The 25,332-nt window shown below is 60.5% G+C and overlaps 3 protein-coding genes across 4 annotated transcripts; 1 reads left to right on the forward strand and 2 right to left on the reverse strand.

Moving 5' to 3' along the window:
- The first annotated feature begins 5 nt into the window (after positions 1 to 5).
- Positions 6 to 6,660, forward strand: RETSAT (retinol saturase). Its single transcript, XM_072357191.1, has 11 exons — positions 6 to 245; positions 546 to 728; positions 1,140 to 1,381; positions 1,997 to 2,198; positions 3,168 to 3,365; positions 3,442 to 3,561; positions 3,963 to 4,101; positions 4,193 to 4,302; positions 4,593 to 4,759; positions 5,020 to 5,179; positions 5,485 to 6,660. Exons 1-11 carry the CDS (start codon positions 80 to 82, stop codon positions 5,628 to 5,630), a joined length of 1,833 nt encoding a protein of 610 aa, XP_072213292.1. The 5' UTR covers positions 6 to 79; the 3' UTR covers positions 5,631 to 6,660.
- Positions 6,661 to 8,075: 1,415 nt separating this feature from the next.
- On the reverse strand, positions 8,076 to 12,513 carry TGOLN2 (trans-golgi network protein 2). The gene is made up of 4 exons (XM_072357247.1): positions 12,372 to 12,513; positions 10,976 to 12,156; positions 10,145 to 10,228; positions 8,076 to 9,991 (listed from the first exon to the last, which is right to left on the reverse strand). The coding sequence occupies exons 1-4, from the start codon at positions 12,463 to 12,465 to the stop codon at positions 9,986 to 9,988; spliced, it is 1,365 nt and encodes a 454-aa protein (XP_072213348.1). The 5' UTR covers positions 12,466 to 12,513; the 3' UTR covers positions 8,076 to 9,985.
- A 1,525-nt stretch (positions 12,514 to 14,038) lies between these two features.
- TCF7L1 (transcription factor 7 like 1) lies at positions 14,039 to 24,857 on the reverse strand. Of its 2 annotated transcripts, XM_072357045.1 has the most exons (12): positions 24,422 to 24,857; positions 24,280 to 24,340; positions 23,289 to 23,419; positions 17,324 to 17,407; positions 17,030 to 17,162; positions 16,550 to 16,652; positions 16,235 to 16,318; positions 15,687 to 15,830; positions 15,247 to 15,406; positions 15,022 to 15,129; positions 14,716 to 14,776; positions 14,039 to 14,634 (listed from the first exon to the last, which is right to left on the reverse strand). In XM_072357045.1, the coding sequence occupies exons 1-12, from the start codon at positions 24,614 to 24,616 to the stop codon at positions 14,264 to 14,266; spliced, it is 1,635 nt and encodes a 544-aa protein (XP_072213146.1). In that variant the 5' UTR covers positions 24,617 to 24,857; the 3' UTR covers positions 14,039 to 14,263. The 2 variants fall into 2 exon arrangements, with proteins under 2 accessions (XP_072213146.1, XP_072213145.1); XM_072357044.1 differs by having other exon boundaries at positions 24,280 to 24,714.
- Positions 24,858 to 25,332: the final 475 nt, after the last annotated feature.

Genomic DNA, 25,332 nt, shown 5'->3' on the forward strand with positions numbered 1-25,332 from the left:
GCGCGGAGGGGGCGGGGCTTTGCGGGGCCAACCGGAGGGCGGCGGGCAGGGGCGGCTCAGAGCGGCCGCAGGCAGCGCCATGGGGCCGTACGCGCTGCTCGCCCTCCTCGCCCTCCTGGCGCTCGGGCTCGCTCTGTATCGCTGGGCCGGGTCCCGCGGCCCCAACCCCTTCGCTGTCGATACCCGGCGCCCGCCGGCCCCGCTGATCACCGACAAAGCGGTTCGTCGGGCGGTGCTGAAAGCAGGTATCCCCGTCCCCATCCCCGTCCCCGTCCCCGTCCCCATCCCCGTCCCTGCTGCCGAGGCTCCCCCAGGGATGCGGCGGGACCCCCCGTGCTTCCCCGGGGCTCTCCGGGCACCCCGTCCCTGTTCTACCCCAGGACCCCCATCCCGTGTCCCCCTGGTGCCCCCCGGTACCTCCCGGGCTGCCCCAACCCCGGGGCTCCCGCTGGGGCTCCGCACACCGTCCCAGCACCGATCACCGATGGCATTTTGGGCGCCCCCCCCCACTGATGTGACCCCCCCCCCCCCGTCCCGTCCCGCAGTTTTCTCTCCAGAAAAGGTGCCGGAGCAGCTGGACGCGATCGTCATCGGCAGCGGCATCGGGGGGCTGGCGGCGGCCGTGCTGCTGGCCAAGGTGGGCCGCAGGGTGCTGGTGCTGGAGCAGCACGGCCGGCTGGGGGGCTGCTGCCATGCGTTCAGCGAGAAGGGATTCGAGTTCGACACCGGTACGTGCGGGAGCTGGGGGGGCGGAGGGCTGCGACCCAGGGCTGGTCGGAAGGGATCGGGATGGTTGGTCGGCACCCAGAGGGCTGCACTGTGGTCCCGGGGGGATGAGCTGGACGGCAGAGCTGCCTTTGCCTCCTTTCTGTTGGGGGACGTGGTGGCGGTGCTGCCCGTAGCCGTGCTGGCACTGTGGCATGCCCTGCTGTTGTGCTATGGGAATGGACTCAGCCCACAGCATCCCCTGCGCAGGCAGAGCCCACAGCAAACTCCGGGGGGCTCCCACCCCAAAGACGTGGCCTCTACGTAGACTCTGTTCCCCCATATGGGGAGCCTGGGGGTCGGGGGGGGCTGCAGTGTAGGAAGAAGCACCCCCAGGTCTCACACACCCGATATAACACAGCGTTACCCTGCAGGGATCCACTACGTGGGGCAGCTGCACGACGGCTCGCTGTGGCGCTTCTTGGTGGACCAGCTGACGGATGGGCAGCTGGAGTGGGCCCCGATGCCTCCCACCTTCGATGCTGTGGTGCTGGGAGAGCCCGGCCGTAACAAAGCCGTGCAGCTCTGCACTGGGCCCAGGGTTTACTTTGACAGGCTGAAGGAGCAGTTCCCCGGTGAGGAAGCCGCCATCGATAAATTCAGGCAGCTGGTGAAGGTAACGGGGCCGTGGGGCTGCGCTTGCGGCACTTGGCTCAGCTCGTGGCTCACATGCTCCTTTGGGGGGGGAGGAAGGGAAATTCCTGCCCTGTGCCAGCCCAGAGATGGCAGTTTGGCAGTGGCGCAGCACGGCTGCGTTGCACAACTGCCCCAACACATTGCACCCAGCGCTCCTAACCTTCTCAGGGGGTGCCCTTAAGGCACTCGGTTTTGCTCTGGGTGGCACGTGAGGGATGATGTGCACAGAGCCCAGCAGCCCCCGCAGCTGCAGGATGATGCTCTGGGACCTCCTGGGTTATCGCATTGACATCACGTGCAGTAAAGGGGGGAAACATGGCCTCGCTCTGGGGGTGATCTGTGGGTTCGGGTGCTCCCCTCCCCGTGGTGCTGCAGATTCTCATCACTGCCGTTCACTAAGCAGCAAATAAAGGGAGAAATCCCATCTTGCTTCCATGGGGGGGTACCCAAAGGTCCCAGTGGGGTCCCGAGGTGGCCTGGGGGACCCCAAGATGGTTCAAGGTTTCCTCAGAGGTCCCCAAGGTTCTCCAGATGATCTCAGGAGCCCCTCGAAGTCCCCCCACTGAGCTCTGCCCATCGCTCTCCTCTCTTGCAGAGTGTCACCAAGGGGCTCTGGGTTCTGGGTGTGCTGAAGATGATGCCACTGCCGCTGGTGCGGCTGCTGAGCTGCTCGGGGCTGCTGTCGCTGCTCAGCCCCTTCTGCCGGATGGCGTCGCGCAGCGTCAAGGATGTGGCTGACAGCCTGACCACCAACGCCAAACTCAGGGCCGTGTTCAGCTACATCTTCCCCACCTACGGTACAGTACTGGGCTGCTTGGCACACCACAGCAAGGGTGGACCATTAAAGAGGAAAAATGAAAGGCTTCTTATCCTCTCCCTTCTTTCCCCTTGCCTTTCTTTCCCCTTTTCTTTACCCATTCCCTTCCCTTCCTTTCCCTTCTCTTCTCTCACCCTTTTTTCCCTTTACCCTTTCATCTTTCCCTTTCCCTTATCTTCTTTCCCCTTTGCTCTTTCCCCTGTGCCCTCTCCTCTTTCCCTATGCCCTTTTCCCTTTCTTTCCCCTTTCCCTTTCTTTCCCCTTTCCCTTTCTTTCCCCTTTCCCTTTCTTTCCCCTTTCCCTTTCTTTCCCCTTTCCCTTTCTTTCCCCTTTCCCTTTCTTTCCCCTTTCCCTTTCTTTCCCTTTTCCCTTTCTTTCCCTTTTCCCTTTCTTTCCCCTTTCCCTTTCTTTCCCCTTTCCATTTCTTCTTTTCTCTTTCCCTCTCTCCTTTTACCTTTCCTTTTCTTCTTTCCCCTTTCCCTTCCTTTCCTTTTAGCGGCCCTCACTTTACACACCGTACCCCTCCCAGCTCCCACCTCAAACCCCTCCTTGCCTTTGCATCACACCACCTTGATGGAACCCCCAAGGGGCAGGACACTGAGTGCTGCATCCTCTGCACCCACCCCATCCTGGGGCCTTTCCTGCATCCTTCAATGCTCCCGCAGGCAGAGGAGTGGCCATCTTGCCCTGATCCGGTGCCTGCAGCCCTTTGGCCTCGACTTTCATTCCTCCTGTCCCAGATCTGAGTGACTCAGGATGCTGGGGCGCAGCCAGGGGTTGTGAAACCCAGATCTGTGGGGTTGTGCCCTGGGCTCATCAGGGCCAGCTCCTCACATGGACCTTTGCTCCTCATTCTCCACGTGTATCCCTCCAACCAAACCTTGCCTCATCTTAACCCCTTCGGGTTACACTGTAAGCCCACTAAGACTGTGCTATGCTCCCCTTGCAGGCGTGCTGCCCTCCAAGGCCAGCTTCTCCCTGCACAGCATCCTGGTGCAGCACTACCTGCGGGGCGCCTGGTACCCCAAGGGTGGTTCTGGGGAGATCGTCTTCCACACCATCCCCATCATCCAGAAGGCTGGTGGCAACGTGCTGGGCCGGGCGCCGGTGCAGAGCATCCTGCTGGACTCCCAGGGCAGAGCCTGCGGTGAGCAGCACAGCTGGGATAGGGCTCCCCCCGTTCCCTCTGTGCTGCCCTCACCCTCAGCCCTCCTCCCTTCCAGGTGTGAGCGTCAAGAAGGGCCAGGACGTGGTGAACATCTTCGCTCCCATCATCATCTCGGATGCGGGGGTGTTCAACACCTATGAGCGGCTGCTGCCACCCGAGGCGCGTGCTTTGCCTGGTAAAACCCCTTGGTGCAGTGCTGGGTTTAATTGGGATTAGTGCACTAATCCCTTCTCAACCCCAATGCCCGTCAGCAAGCATCGTGGTAATTCCCTCCCAGATAGCAGCAAAGCCTGGTGCATCCTGCTGGGCACTACGAGCATTCAGAACAGGAGCACAGGAATCAGACAGTGGTTAAATATGCCCGAACCCCAAAACTCTCCCTAAAACTTCCCAAATGGGAACAGACCAATCAGCAAAACCTCCCCAGACAGGGATGCACAGCCCCGCTGCTTTATGGCTCCTGGAGGTCCTCCCAGCCCTTGGGTGCACTCCCAGCTAGATCCATGCCAATGGGAGCAGCGCGGGGCTGAGCACAGGTTCCCTTCCACCCTCGCTTTCCACTCCTTTGTTCCACAGAGATTCAGTCCCAGCTGCGCATGGCAACTCACGGTGTAGGTGGCTTCTCCGTCTTTGTGGGGCTCAGAGGCTCAAGTCAGGAGCTGGGGCTGGAAGCCACCAACTACTACATCTACATGGACAACGACGTGGACCAAATGTACGTCCCGCTCCACTGAGCACTGAGGAGACACGTTTCTGGGTGGTGACTTGGATCCCCGGCCCCACCACAAACCTCTGCGTCTCTGCAGATCAAGGCGCTACTACAACAGCTCCCGCGACGAGGCGGCCGCCAACATCCCGCTGCTGTTTGTCACCAGCCCGTCTGCCAAGGACCCCACGTGGGAGATGCGGTACCCAGGTGATGCAGCGCTGCTTAACCTCACTGGGTTCCTCGGCTACCCCCCAGCGCTGCCACGTCGCACCGTGGGCCTTTGCAAAGAGGAGGTGTGAGCTGGCTTCATTCGGAGAGCAGGCTGGGAGCCTCCACGCTGCTGAGGTTTGGTGGGGAAATCACTGCAGCTACCAGGAAGGGGGAGAGGCTCTACGCGATGCCTGCACCAAAGGCTTGGGCCCACGGCTGCCCAGATGTTGGCACAAGAATAGGGATTTAGGGCAGAGGGTTCATGCCCTGACCTTGTCCCCCTGCAGGTAAAAGCACGTTGTCCATCCTCACCATGGCCAAGTATGAGTGGTTCGAGGAGTGGAAAGACAAGCCGGTCCATAAGCGGGGAGACGCTTACGAGGATGTGAAGAAGACCTTTGTGGATGCCATCATGCAGACTGTCTTCAAACTGTACCCCCGCATCGAGGACAAGGTGAGAGGATACGGGTTTTGTGGCTGCTTGGGGTCAGATCCTGGCCCTTGTCTGCCCAGCGCACACTGGGGCTGCAGGGTGAGGTTTGGCTGGGCAGCGGGGCACCAACCCATCGGACCAAACGTGGCCTCAGCCACCACTCAAAAGTCTGGTGGGAGGTTTGTCCCATACCACGCCATATAAGCAGCATTCCAGAGCACGAGGCACCCCACACTATGGCCCGCTGCATTGGGACCGTTGTGTCCCTTTGTCCCCCACAGGTCGAGTACGTCTCGGGGGGGACACCCCTGACCAACCAGCACTACATCGCCAGCCCCCGTGGCGAGTTCTATGGCATGGACCACGACATGGCACGCATTCAGATCGAAGCCATCGCCACTGCGCGGCCACAGACCGCTGTCCCCAACCTCTACCTGACAGGTACCACATCTCCGTTCCATGGGGCGGCTCTGGGGAAGCAGAGCAGGAGCCTTCAGTCCTGCCAGGAAACACAGAGATGAGCTGCTGCTCCGCTATGGGCTGATGCTCAAACTGCATCCAAACACTTCCCTGCCATTCAACCCTAATGGCAGCAGGGAGGCATTGCTTGTCCCCCAGCCCCGGGGTGCAGCCTCCCTGCCTGACACCACGGTACTGAGCTGGGCAGGACGGACCCCCTCCATGCTGGGGGTGGGGAAGGGCCGGGATGCGGAGCCTGGGGTGGCACCGTCCCTTCTGTCTCGCAGGGCAGGACGTGGCCCTGTGTGGCTTCGCTGGAGCGCTGCAGGGAGCCTTCCTCTGCACCAGTGCCATCCTCAAGCGCAACATCTACCTGGATGCCTTGCAGCTGCAGAGGCGCGTGCAGGGCTCCAATGGCAAGAAGAAGAACTGAGGCCGGATGCCTCCCCTCCCCTCCCTGATGGCTTGCTTGCATAGCTACTATCCTTCCCTAATGGCTCTGTGGGATCAGAACAGTCATGAAGCTGCTCCTGCTCCCAATAGAGTCCCATCCCACCCACAGCTCATCTCCCTGCTCCGCTATGTGTGCTGCTGCTTCCTCCCTGCTGCCTGTTTGAAGGGAAAAGCCCTTTTTCCAGCACAAGGAAGAGAAGATCCTGATTCCATACAACAATGGCACCACCCAGCACCACTTGATGCCCTCCAGTGTCAGAGCCCTTTGGGCCTCTGGAGGAGCATTCAGCTCCACGGGCACCTGCCTGGCTGAGGAGGGCACAGAGCCTCACACTGCTGCTTTAAGCTTGTGTGCAGAAGCTTTGTGCTGAATGGGGCTGGGAAAGCTTCACAGGGAGCTGGTATCTGCAGGGTGGTGGAAGCTGAGGAATGAACCCCTCCCTCTGCACATCGAGCCGCCCAGGGGGCATCGGACCGGTTTTCCATCAGTCCCATTTACCATCAGCCCTGCACAATGCTGCGTGCACAATGCTGCATGCACAGTGCTACATGCACAGTGCTACATGCACAATGCTGCATGCACAATGCTGCGTGCACAGTGCTGCATGCACAACGCTGCATGCACAACGCTGCATGCACAACGCTGCATGCACAACGCTGCATGCACAATGCTTATCAGCCCCAGTGCTGTGTGAGGAAGGAGAGGCTCTGGGCTGTGTGCCCGTGTCAAGGAGCCCGGCTTCAGGCTGAGCTCACTGGGGAAGCGCCGTCGTGTGCCAGGATGGATTGCGCTCAGGGAGGATTGACTTAAGGTGTAAAGCTGCCCAGGAGCAACAGCGGCGCTTCCAGATGGGATTTCGCTGTGAATGCAGCCCTGCCGTGCTGCGGAGCTGTCGGTTCTGCCCTGAGCTGATCATGTGTTTGATTGCTGGGACAACCAAAGCCTTCACCACTGCCTTGGTGCTGGGAAGGGCAAGAAGGCAGGAAATAAAACTGCCTTGTGATGGGAACCGTGTTCCTTGTGGTTGGGGAACAGCAGCTTGGCGGAAGGCAGAGTTTGGGAAGGAGCGGAGATGCAGTTCAGAGCCATCCTTGTGACCGTCCTGCAGTGGCACAGGCCGCTCTGGGGCTGGAAGTGCTGTTTATGTGCCATCAGTGGGTGCCCCGGTGCTGGGCAATGAGCACTGCAGGGCTGGATCTGCTTTGTAGGCTTCAGTCCGCATTAAAGTCCTGCTGGGAGCCCATGGAGAAGCAGTTTTCCCACTGCCAGCAACAGGAGCAGCCAGGATATGGAGGAAGCGGAGCACTGCAGCCCTGGGGGGAGAGGCAGGGAGGGCTTCCCCAGCTGCTCCCATGCTCTGCACTTTGCCTCCCCACTGTTCCTGCACGGCTCACCCTGTGCTCAGCCTGGTCGCCTCCACCCTGAGGTCCTCTCAGACAAACTCTGCTTGTGTTGGTATTTCTCAGCCGCGCTCCGATAGGCAGAGCCCTGCCCAGCCCTGTAGATAATTATTTTGGGGTCAATGACCAGGACTTGGGATCCTCAGCAGGCAGGTGCTACCACTGCCCTGGCACAGCGCCGTGCTCTGGGGTGCTCGTATCACTGCCTCTTGTTGGGGGACCTCCTGAGCTGCTCCATCCCCGTGCACTCACTCTGCCCGTAGGATAAAACAGTTTGGAGACCCCTACAGCACTTCAGGTCGGGGTGAGGCTGGACATGGGGCTTAGAGCTGTTGGAGTCCAATACTTGCTTCTCTGGGAAGTGACCCTGAAGATGAGCGCAGCAACGCTTCCACCCCTTGTAGGAAGGCTCCAACGAGGGCTCCAGTCCAACATACAACCAACCGGTCTTCATTTTCCATCTCCTTTCCCCTCCCTGCCTCCCCCGGGCTCTCAATGATCCAGTCAAGGGCAAAGAAGTAACAAACAAAGCCACAAATAGCCCTCCTCTCCCCCAGCTTCTCTGAGGCACAAGGGCAGACTTTCTCCTTCCAGAAAGTGGGGGAAAGTTTCTTCCGTGTGTTGCAGGAAGAACCGCACCCGGCTGCGCCCCCACCTGCTGGCAGCGCCCTGCCCCGCGTTCCTTCCCTGCCAGTCCATCCCAACGCCACCGAGCGCCGAGTGCTGCTCCAGGAGCCTCCCTGTGGGTGAAGGGGGGAATGCAGATCATCGCAGGTTGGCTCAGTCCGCTGCTGAGCAAAGGCCAGCTGGGTGAAAGGCAAAGCGCTCAGGGAGCTCCACCAACGGTCTCCAAGCGAAAGGCCACCTCTTCATTCCGCCTGCAGGGTGCTCGGTCATGTGAGGGCTGAGCTGGCATCTACAAATGGAGGCTCTGCACAAAGCCTGGAGCACAAGCAATGATCAAAGAGATTGAGGGGGGGGTTAAAGCTTTTAACACGCACAGAACGGGGCTCAAAGCTTTTTTAAATCATTTATTGACTTCACCACACAGGAGGAAAAAAATACAAAGAAATATAAAAATTCTGGTCCTTCAAAGCAAGTTGTGTTGCGCTGCAGCAGGAAAATCATGTGCTGCTTTGTGCCAGCAAGGCAGCGGGCCCAGGAGCAGCCCCACCTGGGGAGAAATCGTGTACCCAACAGGCACCGTCCATTCCAAAATGCGCCATGGCCAGAAGGAAAAGGCTTCACGCTCCTTGAACGGTTTAAAACACATTGCATACAAAGAGAAAAGAAACACCAGGAGTCGTTCCCAGAGGTTTGAGGCAACAGGAGCTTTCTCCCGCTCTCCCTTTGTGCTGGAAAACCAGGACACAGCTGTAGCCTTCACGGCCAGACAAGGCACCTTCCCTGCCCTCATCACCCTGCACCATGGGGAGGGTCACCCTTCGTGCAGGGCTGGGGATAAGCAGCCCCCCCCCCAGCCTCAAAGCAGGGACAGGGCTCCTCTGTGTGGCTCTGGGGGGGATGTGTACCCGTGTGAAGAGCCCTCCACGTGTCACAGCCGTCATTTTCTGCCCATATAGGAAGAAAACCAAACTAAGAAGCTGGGCAGGGACTTTACACACATCCTTGGAAAGTGCCTCATCTTGAGTAAGTATCTTTGGAGCAGAACTACAAAAACAAGACCAGCATAACAGCTACAGCTCAGGAATCAACACACTTTGCAGTCTTCAATACAACCAGTGCTAGTACATCCCAGGCCCTCAGTGAAGTGCCCCACAGTGACGCTGAGAAAACAGCAACAAGCTGCTGGTGAGGTGTACATTCAATCACATTCAATCCCGTTTAACCCCCCCAGAGGAGGCTGGGGACAGAGCAGCAGAAGCACAGAGAGGTTTGGGAGCTGCAGGACAAACCCTCCCACCCTTCCCTCAGCTGCCTGGGAAACACCTCAGTGCAAGAGCTGCGCCTTTCCTGTCTAAGAGCCTCAGTACTGAAGAAGAGGTTTGAATGACCGCAAATTTCATTCATCCCAAACACTTCAGGACTATCACCCACTCTGCATCATCATGACAATGTTTTAACAACAGGGAAGAGTCGCCTTTTGAGGTCAAGTTTGCTCCATCACTGCAGCCCTACGGCACAGAACTTCATAAGCCTGAATGGTTTGCTTTCACAGCATCCAACTAATTGTCCTCATTAGTGCAAGCATCTCAGCTTCCCACAAGGGAACGGAGCCACGTGGAGCACAACTGCCATAGGGCAGGTAAGGAAGTCTAAACTACAACCAGGGGACCGAGGGCAGCTCCAGCACTCCCAAAGAACTGCATTAAGGTGAGAATTGTTATGTGAAGCAAACACCGCCTTCATCGCAGAGGAAGAAAAGAAATCAAAACAGAGTCCTTGGCAGCTCATTTCCAAGCTAGTGCAATCACGCTCCAAACTTCAGCATCCAAATGCAATGGACAGAGAAAGAGAATGTCGGTGCCTCCAGCAGGACGGTGCTGGTTACAAAGGCAGCTCTATGACTCTGGAAGGAGAGAATCAGATGGCTCATTTCGCAGGTGGATTGTTTTCAAGAGGAGATGTCAGTACAGTAGATGGCAAATCCCACTTCGTTTAGACATGAAAGTTCTGTCAAGTGCCAGAGCTGGCTTCTCTTGGGCCACAGTCTAGAAACCAGGCGCCCAAGCAGAAACCGATTCATTTTCAGGCCGCTGGGAAAGGAGAAACATTTTAAGGAAGTGAGAAGTCGAACATTACCAAGGTGCAGGTGCAAAAGTAAAAGCATTTCCCCTTCCTCCTGTTCTCTGAGATCTGAAGACAACAGCAAAGCTATGATTCGGTGCTACAGCAGGGCAGCTGATGGTGTCCCACCATTCCGGTCCCGTTGTCGCCACGCAGCATTCTTCCACTGAACACCTGAAGAGGAACCTAGATCTGGAAAGGGAAAAGAGAAAAGCTAAAACAACGTGAAAGCTCACAATAGCTTCCCACATAGAAAACAACTACAGATGCGTGCGAGTCCAAAGACAAGAGAAGAAAAAAGGTTTCAAGGGGAAGACAAGGTGGAGCTCTCCAACCCCCAAATACCTTTTGATCCAGCCGCTGATAATCGCCGGATTTGGGCCGCCGACCGCCTTTGGAACGTTTCCCTTCCAGGGCAAAAGCGATGATCTTTGGAGAGAGAGAGAGAGGCAGGACAAGGTGAGCAGGACAGGAGCGACCACACGCAGCTTTTCTGACTCCTAACAGAGGCACTTTGTAGGGGGCCAATGAGAAGCTTCACTTGCATCCTTCTAAAAGTACTTGAAATAAACGTCATCATTTAAAAGCAGCTCAGACTGAAAACAGGAAATAACGAGGATTTCCCAAACAGGGGAAAACAGTTTTAAAGAAAACAGTTGAGAAGTTGTTCCCTCTCCTACCACAAAAACAGGTTTGTAGGAGGGAGAAAAACAGCAGAAAAGATGGGTGTTATCACTTGGGCCGCACTCCCCTGTGCAGTGCTATTTAAAGGCAAGTCCTTCACAACCTGGTACAGAAAACTCATTGTCCATGAGAAACACAGAACAGCTGCACAAATCTTTTCCTTTCCTCCTCCCTCAGTTCCATTTCTCACTGCTGAAATAACCGCTGGAGCTGAGGCCATCCCATTTCCACGGAGATCCAAACGCTTTCCTGGTTACAACACTCCTCCCTGCTCATCTCAAAGCTGTTGAGACCAAGGCCTCAAATTAAACATTAAACCAACCCACACAGAGCAAGCAGGAGGCTTCAGCAGGAAGCAAAAGGCAAAAATGAGAGCAGCAAAGGGGAAAGGTCTTCAACCGAGCATGTCCCCACCTGCAGCACTGCCCACCGACTGCAAAGGAAGCTTTTAAACCACAGGGGGGAACTTGGGCAAGGGGCAGAGACACTCACCTTCCGTTTGTTGTGATAGGCAACGTACAGAACAGCAATGATAATACCCGTGGTCACCAGATAGGCAAAGAAGTGGCTGTTCTCTGACTTCTTCTCTGGAGAAACAGGAATACTCTTCTCTCTCTCCTTATTAAACGAGGCAGCACCGTTATCATTTCTAAACCCGTTCTCTTCCTCAGGGAGTTCGTCACCATCTGGAGAGTCTTCTGTGTCATGAACAGATGAAACCGACTGCGAGGGCTGGCCGTTATTTCCCACTGAGTCTCCCTGGCCGCCCTGACTGCCGTCCTGCATGTTGGTGCTGCCTTGCTGGTCATTCTGACTGTTGGCATTGGCGCTCTGTTGGTTGGTCTGGCTGTTGGTGTTATCATGGCTGTTGGTTTTATCATCCTGCTTGTTGGTCTGGCTGTTGGTGTTATCATGGCTGTTGGTGTTACCATGCTGCTCGTTGGTCTGGCTGTCGGTGTTACCATCATGCTGGGTGCTGCTGCTTTGCTGGTTGGTCTGGCTGTTGGTTTTGTCATCCTGCTGGTTGGTGTTATCATGTTCATTGGTCTGGCTGTTGGTATTGCCATTATGCTGGTTGGTCTGGCTGTTGGTGTTGCCATCGTGCTGGGTGCTGCCGCCTTGCTTGTTGGTCTCACTGTTGGTGTTATCATCCTGCTCATTGTTCTGGCTGCCAGCGTTGCCATCCTGCTGGCTGGGCTGGCCGTTGGTGTTATCATGTTCATTGGTCTGGCCATTGGTGCCGCCACTGTCTCCATTCTGGGTGTTTTTGTCACCATCGCTGTCACTTTGCTGGCCCTTTTGGCCATCGGTGCTGCCATTTTCTGTGTTCTGCCCCTCCTGTTGCTGGTTACTTTGGCTGCTGGTCTTGGTGCCCTGGTTGCCATTATTGTTGCTGCTCTGCTCCTGACCTTGCTGGGTGCTGCTCTGGGTGCCGTGTTGGCCAGCAGTGCTGCTGTTGTGCCGCCCTCCATCGCTGCCGTTGCTCTGCCCGTTGTTTTGCCCCCCGTTGTTCTCCTGCTTCTCTCCATCCTCTCGTTCCTCGGTCCCTCCGTGCGGCTCCTCCCCGTTATTCCCGTTACTGTTTTCACCTCCCTCCTTGTCTCCCGTCCCCTCCCTCCGTGCCCCGTTGTGTCCATTTGCCGTCGTGCTGCCGGGCTGTCCCCGTTCCGCTCCTGCGGGCAGACACAGACACACACGGATCCCGCGCTGACCGACCGACCCGCAGCCGCTCAGTGCAGCCGCGCGGCGTTAAACGGCTCCGACCTCCGCATTGAGCCGCGCCCGGTCCCGCCCGGTCGGCCCAGAGCCCGGAGACCCCACAGCTCCGCAGCCGGACACCAGCCGCTCCCGGCTCCCACCCCCCGCACCCCGGGGCGCCCCGCGCTACCTCCGGCCCCGGCCCCGTTCCCGTCAGCGGTTCGGGCGGCGACACCGAGCAGCAGCAGCAGCAGCAGCAGGAACGGAAACAGCCGCAGCGCCATGCCGACCCCGCGCCTCTCACCCGGCTACGGCCTGCTTCCGCTTCCGCTCAAAAACGTCACTTCCGGAACGAGAGGGCACACGGGGGGCGGGGATTGCGGGGAAGTGGGCGTGTCTTGTTCGAGTGGGCGTGGTCATGCAAATCAGGGGGCGGAGCTTAGAGAGAGGGCCGCGCGCGGGCAGAGCCGGGTCGCTGCGATTTGGGGTCACACCGGGAGTTTTGGGGTCACACCGGTCGCTCTGCGGCTGCAGCCGGCGGTGCGGGGCCTGGCTGTGCCCTTCTCCTCGTGGGACGTGACTTGTTGGGGTTGAGCCCTTCGTTGCAGGGCCGCATCTCCCCATCCCATCCCTGGGCTCTGCACCCCAAGATCCGCTGAGCCGGGCGGGATGTGAGATCGGATCCATCAGCCAATGGAAGAACGTACCGCCGGTCATTACAACGCACGAGGTGCGGCCTCTGCTCCCGGCGGCTTTAACAGAGCGGGGCGGCTCAGCCGGTGCGGGCGGCAACGCGACATCTGGCGGGACCCCCCCCCCCCCACCTGGCCCCGGGGAGCTCCTAATTAGCTCCGTCTCCGCAGGAGACCCCCGGGACCTCATTAGGCATTTCAATTAGTGAGCGGCCAGCACCGCTCTGCGGGGAGGAGGGGGGACACGACACGCCGGGGGGCTGTCGGACGGCTGCAATTAGGGATGGAGGGACCCGAAGGAAAATGGGTCCCGGGTGCTGCCTGACAGTGCAGCGCAGCGAGGTGTCACGGTGGCGCGGGGCGGAGGGACAGGGGCCTCCCCGCACAGAGCCCGGGTGTGCGGGACTCGGAGCGGCTGGGCTGGACGCAGCGCCCTCATGCAGCCCCACGAGCAGCAGCTCCCCCGTGCCTGTCTCCTGCAGCAGGGATCATCCGAGCGCGGAGCGGCCCACAGATGTTCCTTCTCCGTATGGGAAAACGCCGAGCGAAACAAAGAAATATTCTCCGGCTGAAGCCCAACATCTGTTTGAAGCTGTCTGGCTCCGGTCCAGACTTTAATTCTTGTGACAGGTCTCTTCATGCCTTTAATTTCCCATGAAATCCCATTCAAGGCGCTGCTGGGCCGCATCCTGCTCCTGGTGCCGGCCGAGCGTGGCTGCGATCCTTTGCAGGACAGCGGATTTTTGGCTTTTCTGACCCAAAACAAGGCAGCGTTTTGGTTCCCTTGGAGCTGGGGGGGCAGCACAGAACCGGGCTGCAGGCTGGGATTAGCAGCAGTGATTTGCAGAGAGCAGCGCCCAGCAACGCGGGCTGTGCTGCACGGAGCAGCTCACACAGCAAAGCTGCAGCTGTGGGTTTATTTCTTTGTTTATGTGAAAAATAACAGGGATTCAATGAGAAACACCCCCCCCCCATCCCCACCCCGTGCTCCTCCAGCCCAGCACTGTGCTGGGGACGGGGTCCAGCTGTAGTGGGATGGCACTGGGGGCACTGGGGGCATCAGCGCTGATGTCCAGCCTGAAAAAAGGTCCCTTTTTTTTTCTTTTCTCTCTTTTATTCTTAAAAATATTAAAAAAACCAAAACCAAAAACATTTCCCCCCCTTTTTTTTTTTTGTTTTGTTTTTTAATAAAAACAGTCTCTATTTTGACTGCTGGTAAAGGGAAAGAGCCTCTTCCTCCAGAGTCTGCTCCCCCGAAAGAATAAAAGAATAAAACACCAAAAAAAAAAACATCAGTTCAGAAAAGGTCAAATATTGACCAATAACGGTTTGGCTGCGGTGGGAGTCGTGATGGCGGCGTCTGCCGGGGGGCTCCTGTTCCACCCCCCCCTCAGTCGGCCGGTTTGGTGACCAGCGCGAGCGGCTGCGTCTGCTGCGGGGAGGAGAGCAGCAGCGAGGGGAAGGCGATGGGCCTGGGGAGCAGCGACGGGGGGGAGCCCAGGGAGGAGGAGGAGGAGGAGGAGGCGGCTTTGCCGGAGAGGAAGGCCAGCTGAGCCCGCGCCTCCGGTTTGGTGGTGAGCGACAGCGGCTGCGCCTGCTCCGAGTGCGTGGCGGCAGGAGCAGCCGGGGAGGCCAGGGCGGCTGACGGGGTGGCGGGTGAATCCAACATGCTGCCGTGGGACGAGGCCGGGCTGTCGCAGGGTTTATCGGGGGGCAGGTGGTGCGGGGCGCACGGCTTCTTGCTCCGGGACGGCAGCGCGCCTGCGGGGTGCAGGGCAGGCGCTGAGTGTGGGGATAAAGGGGGAATGCAGTGGCCGCCCCTTGCCCCCCCCGGGTACTCACTGTCTGCCTCGTGGCTCTGCTGCTGGGCCAGCTTCTCGCGCTTCCTCTTCTTTTTCTTGCCCTGTGAAACATTGCAAAGCGCTGAGTGTGATGGCGGGACGCTCCATGGGATGGGCAAAGGCTGAGGGGTGGCAATACGGCGCCACGGAGCAGCACGTGGTGGTACAGGGGCTCATGTCACACTGCGGTCACGGTGACCCCAGGCAGGTGACGTGGGCCGGCACCATGGTGTCCCCATGCGCTCAGCCCCACCGCCCTCAGGCCTCCCAGCCCCACCGAACAACTGGGGACGTGGGTCACACTCACGTAGTTGTCGCGGGCCGACCACGTGGGGTAGAGCTGTGAGTGCAACTGCCGCTCCTTCCGTGCCAGCTCGTAGTACTTGGCCTGCTCCTCCCGCGACAGCGAGTGCCACTGCAAGGGGAAAGGAAGGACACTGCGGCCCCAGGGACACACAGCAGGTGGGGACAGCAGGTCCCCAGCACAGCCATGGCATCATGCAGGCAGCTGAAGCACGAGGGAGACACGTACCCGCCGGCCCAGGATCTGGTTGATGGCCGCGCTCTCCTTCAGCGTGCACTCGGCCACCACCTTGGCCCTCATCTCCTTCATGTACAACATGAAGGCATTGAGAGGCTTCTTGATGTGGGGCTTCTTCTCCTCCTCTTTTTTCACTGTGATGGGGGATTTCCTGCAGGGGGCAACATGCAGGTTCAGCTCCCTGTTCCCCTTCCCATTCCTGTCCCTATTGCCATCTTCATCCTCATCTCCATCCAATCCCCACCCCCATTCCTGTCCCCATTCCTGTTGCTATCCCCATCCCCACCCCCATCCCAACCCCAATCCCAATCCGAGTCCCAATCCCAATCCCATCCCATCCCCATCTCCATGCCATCCTCATCCTCATCCCATCCCCGTTCCCATCCCCAAGCCATTCTGTCCCCATCCACCTCCCCCATGTCCCTACTCACGAGCTGCTGCCAGGGCTGGCGCTGGGCTGGGCAGGCTCCTGCTTCACGATGGGTGAGACGATGGTGGGGTGCGGGATGCCCGAGGGGTGCAGCCCATGGGCGGGCGGCGGGACCATGTGAGGGGAGAAGCGGCTGGACATCAGGCTGCAGTGGAGGGAGCGGGGTTGTCAGCCCCCCTACAGGCACCGACGACCCCAAATGTCACCCCAAATCCTACTGAGGACCTCCTGGGATTAGAGGCTCTTCCCAACCTGCTGGGGACTGGTTTATGGCCGAACTTGGCACACGGCGCCATGGAGCCAAGGGACACCACCCTTCACCCACAGTCACCATGGGGCTGTTTTTGGCCAGTGTGGGCCAGTGCAGTCACCCAGACGGAGCTCAGGGTGCCCAAGGAGCTCCCTTGTCCTGCTCAGAGCCGCCTGGCCATGGGGACACGTGAGGACATGGGGACTGATGAGGACATGGGGACCTACGGAGATATGGGGACTCACCGGGATACGGGAACCCACCTGGCCATGGGAACCCACCAGGACGCAGGGACCCACCTGGACATGGAGGCGTTCATGGCGAGGGCGGGGTAGGGGTGCCGAAAGCCGCCGGGGGGGATGGAGTACATGGGCTGTCCTTGCCTGCAAATGCACGAGCTGCAGCAGACACAGGGACAAGACCCTCCCCACAACACCGGGACCCTCGGCTCGGTTCCCAGCCGATCCCAATGGGGACAACATCCCACATTTCCACCAGAGCACGGTCCCTCCCTTCCCCACCCCATCGCACCCGGCTCGCTGGGAACAAAGGAGCACATGGGGTGCGTGGGCCGGGGACGCAGCGGGGCCGGGGCAGGAGGAGCCCATCCTTACTGCGGCACAAGCCAGCCCAGCGGGTGCGGGATCTGACCCACAGCTCCTGGCGACAGCGGGTAGTAGGGGGGCAGCTCGGGAGGGTGCGGCGGGCGCGGGATCCCTGTGGGGGGAGCAGCGTTAAACCCACCTCACTGTGAGCATCCACCTCCCCGCAAGCATCCACCCCCCTATAAACATTCACCTCCATAGCAGTGCTCATTTTCCTATAAGCACTTGCCTCTCTGCAGCTGCCCATTTCCCTATGGGCGCTCACATCCTTACAAGCACCCATCTCCCTATAAGCGCCCATCTTCCTAAATGCACTCAACCCCCTATAAGCGCCCCTCACCCCATAAGCCACCCTCTCCCTATAAGCACCCATCTCCCTATAAATACCCCTCTCCTTTATAAGACCCCCTCTCCCCCTGAGCATTCATCTCCCTATAAACACTCCCTCTAAACAGCCCCCTCTCCATGCAACCCCTCTGCCCCCCTCACCCGTTTTGGGGTCGATGTCAGGTGAGAGGTGTGAGGGCGGCGAGCCAGGAGAGAAGTGGTCATTGCTGTAGGTGATGAGCGGCGTCAATGGGTGCATGTGGGGTGCGTGCTGCACCACCGGGACCTTGTTGGACTGTAGGGGGTGGGAGAAAAGATACAACGATCCACCCCAACAACAGCCCCCCAAAGACACCTCCCCAGAACACAGCCCTAGAAAGCCACCCCCGGCTGAAGCCCTGTTTGCAGTGGGGTTTGGGGCCGCATCTCAGTGGGGTTTGGGGCCACGGTCCTTACCAGGTGTGCGGGTGATGGTGAGCGGCTGTCCTTTAGCGTGGCCCCGGCCGGCACATCCAGCAGTGGCCACTTCATCTGCAGGTACTGCCAGAGCAAAGGGCTGTCAGCACAGCACCCCACTGCATCCCACATCCCACAGCAGTGCACCCCACAGCACCCACACCCCCAGCACCCCAAACACCCTCTGCGGGCTCAGCCCACGGGGCCGATGGCACATTGGGGTGCCTCTTCTCAGCCCCATCAGCCCCCACAGCCCCACAGAAGCAGATGCTGGGGACGCAGCAGTGCCCATTGCGATGGGATCCTCACTGCCTCAGAGTGTGAGAAACCTCACCCCAAACTCAGCCAGGGCCGGGGAGAGGCACGTAAAACTTCTTGAGTTTTTGCTGGTGCCCCACCAGATCTGCGCGCTGCCGGCAGAGGGAAAACAGAAAGGTGCATTGTGTGGTGCTGGGGAATGCGGCCGGGATGGGATGGAGCAGCTGTGCCAGGAATTTCCCCACCAGGAACCGTCCTGAGCCTGGGCAGCTGGATGCGATGGGGAGGGAAGGGAAGGGAAATGGAGGGGAACGGGAAGGGGAGGGGAAAGGGAAGGGGAGAAGGGAAGCCCATCTCAGCTCTAGGAGCATTAACTCTCCCACGTCTGGAAGGAAGCAGCCCCGCTTGCATCCCCCACATCCAGCACGTCCGCTCCATCCCCAGCATCCCTGCTCCGTTCCCAGTTCCTTTCTCCATCTCCAGCATCCCCCGGTGCTCACAGGAGCTCCTCATCCTCTGAGCACTGCTGACATCCCCAGCACTCTGCTTGGGCCTCCGGTATTTCCCCTTCAGGCCAGGACTCCCCATGTCCTGTAACCCCCCATTCCCAGCCCCTTCCCTCCACCTTCAGTATCCCCCATCCCTTCCCAGTATCTCCCCTCCATCTCCAGTCGCCCCATCTCCAGTGTACCCCTCCATTCCCAGGTGGAGGTGACAAACGAGGTGTCCCCACGCCCCCTTGTCCATGTCAAGGTAACACAGGAGCGTGTCCCCATGTCGGCATCAGGGTGACACACCAGGTGTCCCCATGTCTGTTTTGGGGTGGCACGTCAGCTGTCCCCACATCCATGCTGGGTATCCCCCATCCCCACACGCACACTGGGGTGACACACCGTGTCTCCGTGTCCACATCCAGGTGCCATAGGAGGTGCCCCCGTGCCCACGCTGAGCTGACACAGGAGCTGCCCCCACGTCCCCACGTCCCCACAGGGGTGACCATGCAGTGCCTGCTGCGGCCCCTCACCCCCCGCCACCCCCCGCCCATCACAAAGGCGCTTTCTGCTCTATTCTGTAAGCGGAGAAGCCGCTGGGGGACGGCGGCCGGGCAGAGCTGTGTATAAAAGGCTGCTTCTCATTTGGAAGCAGCTTCAGGAGGCCGGGGAGGGGAGAGGAAGGGGGACCCTTTCAAAATATACAAAGAGGGGGGAGCTGGCGAACGGTTCAGTGCTAATGTGGAAAAATGAAGCCCCCCCAGCTCCCCCCTCCCGCCCCCAGCCCCGGACACAGCTCCCACTGTACGGCCACGCGTGGGGCTGCAGCAGCAGATTGGAGCTATTAAAAAAGGAAAAAAAAAAAAAGAGGAAAATAGCTGAAAATCGGTCACATTCCAGAGAGATTAGAGCAAGTTCTGGTTCCTCGTTACCAGCTCCCCCCCCACCTCCCCAATTAAAACCAGGGGGTTTAACCCCTTCCCTGCCGGGCTGCAGTGCCACTCTGAGCCCTCCCATCTGCCTGTGTTTGTGTGTCTGTCTGTGTCTGTCTGTCCCCCCCCCGCAGGACTGGGAGCTGGGGAGGGCTGTGCCGGGCGGCTGCGGTGAGCTCGGGGAGGAGGCGCGAACGCTGCGGGATCCCCTAATGCCCAATTAGGGGCTTTAATGAGCGGATTTCCTCTCCTCTTCTGCACAGGGTTGAGATGTTTTCCTTGGGAAAGGGGGGGTCGGGGAAAAGCCCCACTGCGTGGTGGCACCGAAGGGGTGGCACATCCCACTGCCTCACATCCCACTGCTGCACACCCCACTGCCGCACACCCCATTGCTGCACATCCCACTGCCGCACATCCATTGCTGCACATCGCACTGCTGCACATCCCATTGCTGCACATTCCACTGCCTCACATCTCACTGCTGCACATCCCACTGCTGCACATCCCACTGCTGCACATCCCATTGCTGCACATCCCACTGCTGCACATCCCACTGCCGCACATCCCACTGCTGCACATCCCATTGCTGCACATCCCACTGCCGCACATCCCACTGCTGCACATCCCACTGCTGCACATCCCATTGCTGCACATCCCACTGCTGCACATCCCATTGCTGCACATCCCATTGCCGCACATCCCACTGCTGCACAGTTGGGGTAAATCCAACCCAGTTTGGCACACGGGAAACGCAATTTCTGAGGGATGTGGGTTTTCCAGGGGACGCCTGCAGTGCAGATCCCATGGCACTGGGGGGTGGAGGAGGAGGAGGAAGGCAGCAGAGGAAGCGCAGGGAGCCGGGAGGAAGCAGATCGCTGCAGCGGGATCCGGAGCATCATCAGGACGTCACGGGGCAGCACAATGGCTGAGCACCCCACGGCCCCACACACATCCCGGACCCCAAACGCCACTTTTTCTCCTCCCCCCCCCAGATAACCTCAGTGGCAGCAAGCTTTCCCCGCCACCCTGGGGCTTTGTCTGTGCCCCGTGAATGGCTCCATTCATTCACCCCGCACTCACGCGGCCTCAGCGCTGTACGGTGCTGAGCTGTACGGTGCTGAGGGCTCCGGAATCCCAAACTGTGGGACCGAAAGGCACGGGGACGCTGGGAGCGACCAGGCTGAGCTTCAGCCCGCCCCGCAGCCCTGGGTTTGGGGATGGAACCTCCATGAACGGCGTCTGCATCCTCCGCTCTGGGATGGCAGCTGGGAGCACTGCACCACGGGAGCACCTGAACCCACCGTCCCCACCTGTGGGCCCACATCAGTTTGGGAATCCCAGGGCTCAGGATTCCCAGCGGGTGGGATCCCCAGGGTGTGATTGACGGCGTTGCTGGGGCTCAGGCTTCCCAGCGGGTGGGATTTGCTGGATTCTGGATTCTCAGGGATCAGGTTTCCCCAGGGCTGGGGTTCCCGGGTCCAGCACTCCCAGCACGCAGGGCTGTCGGGGTGTGGGATTCCTGGGACCCAGCATTCCCAGCGCTCACGGCTCCCAGTGCCTGGGAATCCTGGGGCTCAGCCTTCCCAGGATGCCGGACTCCTGGGATTCGGTACTTCTAGGATGAAGGAGTCTCAGGGCTGACACCATTCCCTGGGATCAGGATTCCCGGTGCTTGGGATTCCCAGGGCTCAAGACCCCCGGGGTTCAGGAATCCCAGCACTCCCAGCAGCAGGATTCGCAGCGCCTGAGATCCCTGGGCTTTGGGATTCAGGATTCCTGGACTTGGGGCTTTGGAACTGCAGATCCCCAGGGCTCAGAATTCCCAGGGTCTGAGATTCCTACAAGTGAGGATTTGGGATTCCCTGGGGCTGAGGATTCCCGCTGTGCTGCATTTCCAGATCTGGGATTCCCTGCGGCTCCTGGTGCCCCACATACCCAGGATTCAGGATTCCCATGGCGCACACACACATCCCTGCAACAAACACCCCACAACAACGGCACACACCGCAGCCATCCCCTTCCTCCCTCCTCCTCCTCCTCCCCCTGCTGTGGGGCTGAGCACCTCCCTCCATCTGCCCCATTCCCCTCCATCTCCCTGTGGCTGGGATGCGCCGGGCGCTGCTCCCTGCTCTGCTCCCTGCTCTGCTCCCTGCTCTGCTCCCTGCTCTGCTCCCCGCTCCTTTCCTCGCTCCTTTCCCTGCTCCTTTCCTCCTTTCCTCGCTACCGCCCGCGACTTCAAGGAAGGGACGTTAATGAAAAGCAGCTGCTCGGAATTCCAGAAAGATGATGAATGCGCGTTAAGTCCCCCAACAAAACCAGGTCTTATGAGAGTCGCCCGGAGCACTTACTTCATTGCTTTAATTTGGGAATCGTGTTGGAAAAGGGAGGGAGGGGGCGGAGGAGTTGAGTGGAAACCTCCTGTAGGTCTCATTTAAGCAAAAAAAAAAAGCAAAAAAAAAAGCGGGGTAATTAGCCGAAGAGCATAATTAAGGAGCAGACATAAAGGGCCCATTGTGTGCCAAGGGCTGAGCTGAGGTGCTGCTCACAGGGAAACCGAGGCACGGCAGCACCCAACGCTTCGCTCGGCGCCGTCCAGGCCGGGCTGGGGGAGAAGCCCCCAACTCTTTTGGTGCCCACCGCCCCACCATGGCCGAGGCCGCAGCGACCCGGAGCGGCACCAACCCCAAACACAGCGCCGGATCCCGCCGGTGCAGCCCCGTGCCAAGAGCTGGGCTTGGATCATTGTTCTTGGCAACGTGGCCGAGGGCAGATATTTGCTTTTGCAGACAGATCTGCCTCTGTGGGGCAGCCCGCGAGCGGGAGCGTCCCCGGGAAGAGTTCCCAAAAGAGCCGGAATCGGCCCCAATCCTGACCCGCTTCCCAGAGCCCCCAAGGTTCACCCTCAGCTCTCCGAGAAACGGACAGAGCAACGGGATGGGGTCAAGGCTCGGGGATGGGGTCGTCCCATTCCCACCCCCAGCGTGGGGAAAAAGGGGCTAAAAGGCTCCAAAAAGCCAAATTCCTCTATCTCTGTCTGTGGGTCGCCCAGCAGTGGGAGGGGGGGGGCGATTTGGGAGCAAGGCAAAGGAATGCGCCCAGCACCGGCAGCACCAAGATGTGCCCAACTGGGGAGTGAAGAGATGTGGGTCTGCCCCACACGGCGCCGCCTGGCCCCATCCCAAAGCCAGAACCCCTCTTCTTTCCCTGCAGTGGTTCATTCAGCATCGCCCCATCTGCTGCTTTTGGGGAGAATAATATGGAAAGGCAAAAAGAGCCACTTCATGGAGGCCCCGCAGGAGAAAAACCCAAAGCCCGGGGTCCCTTTGCTGACACTCTCTGGTTCTGGGGCCGCAGGGTTCTGCTCGAGGCCATTTTCCAGCACAGCCTCAAAGAAACCAGAAAACAAAGCACCAGAAAAGAGAAACGATGAGTGGAAAACAGGACCCGGCCAGGGACGCGAAACCCCAACGTGAGGACCGCGATGTGTGCGTGCTCTGCATTTCCATACAGCATCCTATGGGGTTTCCATCCGGTGTCACCCACGGTGGGTGCGGGGTCGGGAGCAGCACGGGATGCCGGAGGGGGCCGGGCCGCTCTCCCCCCCCTCCAGCGCTCGCTCAATTTGCTTAATCAGTTTTCTAAACGCCGAAGCAGGGCCAGACAATGTCAGCCCATTAAGGGCTTTAGGAAGTTGCAGGGAGCGCTTTTCAATGTGAAAGGCGGCGCAGCCCGGGGTCAGGATTCGGGGCTGCTCATGGCAGCGGGGGGGGCCGGACCCAACCAAAGGACCCAACCAGGAATTCCCAAACAACAAACCCCCCCCAGACCCAACCAAAAGAGCCCCGACCCGAGCAAAGGGCCCCGCGAACGCAGCCAAAGGAGCCACGAACTCAACCACAAGACCCAAATGAATCAAGACCCCACGAACTCAACCAAACGACCCAAACTCAACCAAAGTCCCACAAACTCATTCAAAGATCCCCACAAACTCAACCAAACGTTCCAAAGCTCAACCAAGGGTCCCGAGCTCAACCAAACGACCCCAAACTCAACCGAAGGGTTCCAAACTCAACCCCACGCCCCAAAGCTCAGCCCAAGAACCCAAACGCAACCAAAGTACTCAACCAAAGAAACTAAACTCAAGGCAAAGTCCCCAAACTTGCCCATATCACCCCACATTCACCCCAAGAGCAGCATCCGGAAGGAGACAAGTGACCACAAATGTAACAGACCCCAAATTCTTCCCATTTCTGTTGCATGAGCAGCCCCACGGGTGACACTTACGGTGCGGGGGCCTCCAGGGGACAGGGCTCCATTGGAGAGGTACGGGGCGCCCAGCTCAGGGAGCATCAGGAAGGGGTAGCCGGGGTAGGGGGGGCCCTTAAAGAACCCCCCATCCTGCTGCCGTCTGACCACTGGAGAGAAAAGGAGGGTCAGGAAACTGGGGGGAGAGGGGCTGGGGGTGGGTCTACGTGCAGCACCACGGGGCCCACGGGTGGCAGCGAGGGGCTCAGCTCCTTGCCGGGGGGGGGTCCTCGTCTAGTCTACCCGGTGCCAGCCCTATGGGGGGGTCCCCGTTCTACAGGCAGGGATGTTCCATGTTTGGGAGAGCTCCAGTCCCCACAGGGGGAGGGGTCCCACTGCTGAGCGGGGGGGTCGCAGTTCCCCAGGCGGGGGGCTCAGGGTCATGCTGGGGTGCGCTCCAGCCCTACAGAGGGGCTCCCACTTCTATGGGGCGGCGCCCATCCCCGTCCCACGCGGGGCAGCGCCGTTATGGCGGATCCCATCCTCGGCGGATCCCACTCCCACGGGGGGACCGCAGCCCTCCAGGCCTGACGGAGGGCCCCGATTCCACGCGGGTATCGCGCACCCACGGGGGTCCCGCTCCCACGGAGGGGGCTGGGGGGGGGGGTCCCGCCGCTGTTTCCCGCGGCGCGGGGGGGGGCGGGGCCGACGGCTCCGCACGGTTCGGGGATGGGGAGGAAGGGGGGGGGGGCGAATCCCGGTCCGGCGGGGGGGTCCCGTCCGCGCAGGGGGGCGGTGGGGGGGGGGGGGTCCGTGCCGGGGGAACAAAGGAGCTGCGGGACGGCGGGGAGCGGAGCGCGGCGGAGGGGGGTGGGGGGGGGGCTGGGGGGTTTGGGGAGGATGGGGGGGATGGGGGGTTTGTGGGGGGATATGGGAGGATGGGGGGGTTGTGGGGTTTGTGGGGTTTGTGGGGTTTGTGGGGTTGGGGGGTTTGTGGGGTTTGTGGGGTTTGTGGGGTTTGTGGGGTTACCTTCAGCGAGCGCGTCCCGCGGCTTCTGGAAACTTTCCCGGGGCTGCGGGGGCCGCTCCGCCTGCGGGGCAGCGGGGGGGGCGCGGTGAGGGCCGCGGGGGGGGCCGGGGCCGCCGTCCCGCCCGCCGGGGCCCGGCCTCACCTCGGCGTCGGGGCCGCCCGGGGCGGCGGCGCGGCCCTCGGTCTCGCTGACCAGCGAGGACTTGAGCTCGTCCAGGTCCCCGTGGGCCGAGCCGCGCCCCGCGCCCTTGTCCTGCTCCTCGCCCTCGTCCTGGAAGGCGATCAGCTCGTCCGGAGCCCCCAGGTCGTCCCCCGCCGCCGGCTCCAGCTGCGGCATCGCGGTTCTCCCCCCCCCCCCCCCCGGGCCCCGCTCCGCGCTCCGGCCCCGCACCGCCGCCGCCGCCGCCCGGAGGGTCGGGAATGCGCGGGGCGGCGGAGAGGGGCGGGCTGCAAGGCGACACCGCGGGCCGGCGGGGCAGGGCAGGGCAGGGCAGGGCAGGGCAGGGCCCGGTGCCGCCCCGAGCGCCGCCGCTCCGCGCCGAGCGGGGCCGTCCCTCCCGCGATCCCGGCCGCGGGTCCCCGCGCTCCTCCGCTCGCACCGCCCCGCCCGGGCTGCCCCGTCCCGCCCGGGTCCTCCCCTCCCATTCGGGCCGCCCCGCTCCCGCCGGCGCTGCTCCGGCTCACCTGGCTCCCCGCAGCCCGGCTACGGTTCCCCCGTCCCTTGCGGGATCTCCCCGTCCCGGCCGGGGCGTCCCCGACCCACCCGAGGCACCGCACCCCGTCCGGGACCCCCCGTCTCACCTGAGTCCCCGCATCCCACCCAGGGTCCCCTCCCCTTCCATCTGGGCTCCCACATCTCACCTGGACGGCTCCATCACATCTGGGTGCCCGCATCCCATCCGGGGTTCCCCACATCCCAACCGTGATCCTTACAGGATTGCTGCATCCCGTCGGGGTGTCCCTGTCCTGTCCAAGGCCCCGCACCCCATCCAGATCCCTGCACCTCAGCCGGGTCCCCACATCACATCCCGAGCTGTGATACCCTCCCAGGGT

Source organism: Excalfactoria chinensis, chromosome 25 (assembly GCF_039878825.1).
Source record: "Excalfactoria chinensis isolate bCotChi1 chromosome 25, bCotChi1.hap2, whole genome shotgun sequence".
Taxonomy (NCBI): Eukaryota; Metazoa; Chordata; class Aves; order Galliformes; family Phasianidae; genus Excalfactoria; species Excalfactoria chinensis.